We start from the raw sequence: 5,000 nt of genomic DNA, 5'->3' as shown, positions 1-5,000 counted from the left end.
CCCTAACCCTATACACGTTGTATAGATATACACACAGCAGTAACACTAACCCTAACCCTATACACGTTGTATAGATATACACACAGCAGTAACACTAGCCCTAACCCTATACACGTTGTATAGATATACACACAGCAGTAACACTAACCCTAACCCTATACACGTTGTATAGATATACACACAGCAGTAACACTAACCCTAACCCTATACACGTTGTATAGATATACACACAGCAGTAACACTAACCCTAACCCTATACACGTTGTATAGATATACACACAGCAGTAACACTAACCCTAACCCTATACACGTTGTATAGATATACACACAGCAGTAACACTAACCCTAACCCTATACACGTTGTATAGATATACACACAGCAGTAACACTAACCCTAACCCTATACACGTTGTATAGATATACACACAGCAGTAACACTAACCCTAACCCTATACACGTTGTATAGATATACACACAGCAGTAACACTAGCCCTAACCCTATACACGTTGTATAGATATACACACAGCAGTAACACTAACCCTAACCCTATACACGTTGTATAGATATACACACAGCAGTAACACTAGCCCTAACCCTATACACGTTGTATAGATATACACACAGCAGTAACACTAGCCCTAACCCTATACACGTTGTATAGATATACACACAGCAGTAACACTAACCCTAACCCTATACACGTTGTATAGATATACACACAGCAGTAACACTAACCCTAACCCTATACACGTTGTATAGATATACACACAGCAGTAACACTAGCCCTAACCCTATACACGTTGTATAGATATACACACAGCAGTAACACTAACCCTAACCCTATACACGTTGTATAGATATACACACAGCAGTAACACTAACCCTAACCCTATACACGTTGTATAGATATACACACAGCAGTAACACTAACCCTAACCCTATACACGTTGTATAGATATACACACAGCAGTAACACTAACCCTAACCCTATACACGTTGTATAGATATACACACAGCAGTAACACTAACCCTAACCCTATACACGTTGTATAGATATACACACAGCAGTAACACTAACCCTAACCCTATACACGTTGTATAGATATACACACAGCAGTAACACTAACCCTAACCCTATACACGTTGTATAGATATACACACAGCAGTAACACTAACCCTAACCCTATACACGTTGTATAGATATACACACAGCAGTAACACTAACCCTAACCCTATACACGTTGTATAGATATACACACAGCAGTAACACTAACCCTAACCCTATACACGTTGTATAGATATACACACAGCAGTAACACTAACCCTAACCCTATACACGTTGTATAGATATACACACAGCAGTAACACTAACCCTAACCCTATACACGTTGTATAGATATACACACAGCAGTAACACTAACCCTAACCCTATACACGTTGTATAGATATACACACAGCAGTAACACTAACCCTAACCCTATACACGTTGTATAGATATACACACAGCAGTAACACTAACCCTAACCCTATACACGTTGTATAGATATACACACAGCAGTAACACTAACCCTAACCCTATACACGTTGTATAGATATACACACAGCAGTAACACTAACCCTAACCCTATACACGTTGTATAGATATACACACAGCAGTAACACTAACCCTAACCCTATACACGTTGTATAGATATACACACAGCAGTAACACTAACCCTAACCAGCTGCACACACACACAGATGTTACACACACACAAACAGAGAGGTTACACACACAGAGATTATACACAAATATATTGTGGTGGTGGTCATGTTGTGATCATGTTGAGGTTGTGTTGTGGTCATGTTGTGATCATGTTGAGGTGGTGTTGTGGTCATGTTGTGATCATGTTGAGGTTGTGTTGTGGTCATGTTGTGATCATGTTGAGGTGGTGTTGTGGTCATGTTGTGATCATGTTGAGGTGGTGTTGTGGTCATGTTGTGATCATGTTGTGGTCATGTTGTTATTATTATAAATATTTTATTATTGTTTATTATTTAGTCATTTAGCCGACGCTCTTATCCAGAGCAACTTACAGTAAGTACAGGAACATTCCCTCAAGGCAAGTTGGGTGAAGTGCCTGGCCCAAGTACACAACGTCAATTGACACAGCCGGAAATCGAACCAGCAACCTTCTGATTAATAGCCCGATTCCCTAACCGCTCAGCCATCTGAGTCCATTATGGTTATGTCCGTTATGCTGTGGTCATGTTGAGCTGGTGTTGTAGTCATGTTGTAGTGGTGTTGTGGTCATGTTGTGGTCATGCTATTGTCATGTTGTGTTCATGTTGAGGTGGTGTTGTGGTCATGCTATGGTCATGTTGTGGTCACCTTGGTCTGCTGCAGGATGGCCTGGGCCTGGGCTTCCTGAGCTGAAACCACCGGCCCAGTCTGGGGGTCACCTGACTGGAACTACACACACACACCACATACACACCATACACACCACACACACCACACACCACACACACACCACATACACACCATACACACCACACACCACACACCACACACCACACACACACCACATACACACCATACACACCACACACCACACACCACACACCACACACCACACACACACACCACATACACACCATACACACCACACACCACACACCACACACCATACACACACCATATACACCACACACACACCACACACACACCATACACACACTTCCTATTAGTAAAGGTCCCCTGTAGTGAGGTCAGGGGTCAAATAGGGGATGTGAATAGGGATCAATGTTTACCGGGATCAGCATGATGTTTCCTGGAGGACCCGGTATCCCATCAGCACCTGGGAGTCCGGGCCGGCCTTGAGGACCCTGCAGGAAGAGAAATAGGGTCAGGGGGTCAGAGTTCAGGGTCAGAGGTCATGGGGTCAGAGGTCATGGGGTCAGGTGTCAGGCTCACCAGATCTCCAGGGTCTCCTCTGGGTCCCACTGGTCCAGTTGGCCCCTGTGGGCCCGGTTCTCCCTGAGAACACACACACACCACACACACACACACCATACACACACCACACACACACACCACACATACACCATACACACACCACACACACACACCACACATACCACACACACACCATACACACACACACACCACACATACCACACACACACCACACACACACACCACATATACCACACACACACACCATACACACACCACACATACCACATACACACACCACACATACCACACACACACCCATACCACACACACACACACCACACATACCACACACACACCATACACACACACACAAACTTTAAGTGGTTTTCAACTTTCATGGGTTTATAAAGCCCCCTTCCTCTCCCTCCCTCCTCCACCTCTTCTCCCTCCCTCCTCCACCTCTTCTCCCTCCTCTCCCTCCCTCCTCCACCTCTTCTCCCTCCTCTCCCTCCCTCCTCCACCTCTTCTCCCTCCTCTCCCTCCCTCCTCCACCTCTTCTCCCTCCTCTCCCTCCCTCCTCCACCTCTTCTCCCTCCTCTCTCCCGCCTCCCTCCTCACCTCTGGTCCAGACAGTCCGTGGGGTCCTTCTATGAGGGTGCCCTAGAGAACGCCAGATTAATATGACTTTATTCACATCAGGCCTGTATGTGTGTGTCTGTAGCTGTGTGTGTATAAAATGTGTGTGTGTGTGCCTGTGTGTGTACATGTGTGTGTTCTCACCAGTCCAAGGTATGAAGGTTCTCCTTTTTGTCCTTTCTCTGGCTGGTCCTGATCAAGGAAGAGAGGGAGGAGAAACAAGATGAGGAGAGACGAGGAGAGAGAAGGAGAGAAGAGAAGGGAAGAGAGGGAGGAGAAACAAGATGAGGAGAGACGAGGAGAGAGAAGGAGAGAGAGGGAGGAGAAACAAGATGAGGAGAGACGAGGAGAGAGAAGGAGCGAAGAGAAGGGAAGAGAGGGAGGAGGGGGGGGAAACAGTTGAGCGGAGTGGACAGTAACAGAGTTCTAAATGACAGGAAACAGGGTGCATTGTGGGTACCAGTGCGTTCCAGGTCTCCGCCCCCTCCCTCTCAGCCAATCCGAACCGCTCGTCGTACTCCTCCTCCTCGTATTCATACTCTCTCACCTGGTCATAGTCTTCATACTCCACAATCTGCACACACACCACACACACACCATACAAAACACACACAGAATTAAAACGTGTCACCTTTCTATGTTTGTGTGGGTGAATAGTAATCACCTCCACCGTCCTTGTGATTGGCTAACACGTGTGTTTTAGAATTGGGGTTCAAATTAGGGGTTAGAGGTTGGGGGTTAGTGGTTAGGGTTCGAGAAATACCATTAGGGTTAGTGGTTAGAGAGACACCATTTTGAATGGAAGTGAAAGGGTGTGGAAATGTGTAGGTGTGTGTGTGTGTGTATGTATGTGTGTGAGTGTGTGTGTGTAGGTGTGTGTATGTTTGTGAGTGTGTGAGTAAGTGAGAGTGTGTGTATCAGACTCACTTCATATTCAGTGATGTTTGACCCCGTTGTAACCGTGGAGACGTCCAGGTCAGTGTAAGAGTCGCTGTAGTCAAACACCTCCTCCACCGGTTGCCGGGGCGGACGCTCCACCTAAAATCGCCATGGCAACAGACACCATAGAGTATAGCTTCTGTTCTCAGCTGAAATCTTACTATTTTCTCTCTCTCTCCCGCTATCTCCCCCGCTCTCTCCCACTCTCTCTCCCCCTCTCTCTCCCCCTCTCTCTCCCGCTCTCCCTTTCTCCCCCTCCCTCTCTCTCCCCCTCTCTCTCCCTCTCTGTCTCCCCCTCTCTCTCTCCCCCTCTCCCTCTCTCTCTCCCACTCTCTCTCCCCCTCTCTCTCTCCCCCCCCTCTCTCTCTCTCTCCCTCTCTCTCCCTCTCTCTCTCCCCCTCTGTCTCTCCCCCTCTGTCTCTCCCTCTCTCTCTTCCCCTCTCTCTCTCCCTCTCTCTCCCCCTCTCTCTCCCCCTCTCTCTC

The 5,000-nt window shown here is 47.0% G+C and overlaps 1 protein-coding gene across 1 annotated transcript in view; it reads right to left on the bottom strand.

The window, feature by feature from the left end:
- Positions 1 to 5,000, bottom strand: part of col5a3b (collagen, type V, alpha 3b) — a 35,022-nt gene that overhangs the window by 21,778 nt on the left and 8,244 nt on the right. Inside the window, exons 6-12 of the mRNA XM_084685885.1 lie at positions 4,506 to 4,616; positions 4,039 to 4,152; positions 3,723 to 3,770; positions 3,561 to 3,602; positions 2,958 to 3,020; positions 2,795 to 2,869; positions 2,373 to 2,453 (exon numbers count right to left, since the gene is read on the bottom strand). Of these exons, the coding sequence (XP_084542011.1) occupies positions 2,373 to 2,453; positions 2,795 to 2,869; positions 2,958 to 3,020; positions 3,561 to 3,602; positions 3,723 to 3,770; positions 4,039 to 4,152; positions 4,506 to 4,616 (534 nt within the window). The remainder of the gene's footprint in view (positions 1 to 2,372; positions 2,454 to 2,794; positions 2,870 to 2,957; positions 3,021 to 3,560; positions 3,603 to 3,722; positions 3,771 to 4,038; positions 4,153 to 4,505; positions 4,617 to 5,000) is intronic.

Source organism: Hypomesus nipponensis, chromosome 21 (genome assembly GCF_054491055.1).
Source record: "Hypomesus nipponensis isolate SF chromosome 21, ASM5449105v1, whole genome shotgun sequence".
In the NCBI taxonomy this organism is placed as follows: domain Eukaryota; kingdom Metazoa; phylum Chordata; class Actinopteri; order Osmeriformes; family Osmeridae; genus Hypomesus; species Hypomesus nipponensis.
Note: the sequence above shows the minus strand (reverse complement) of the source record. Positions and strands in the feature narration are given on the sequence as shown.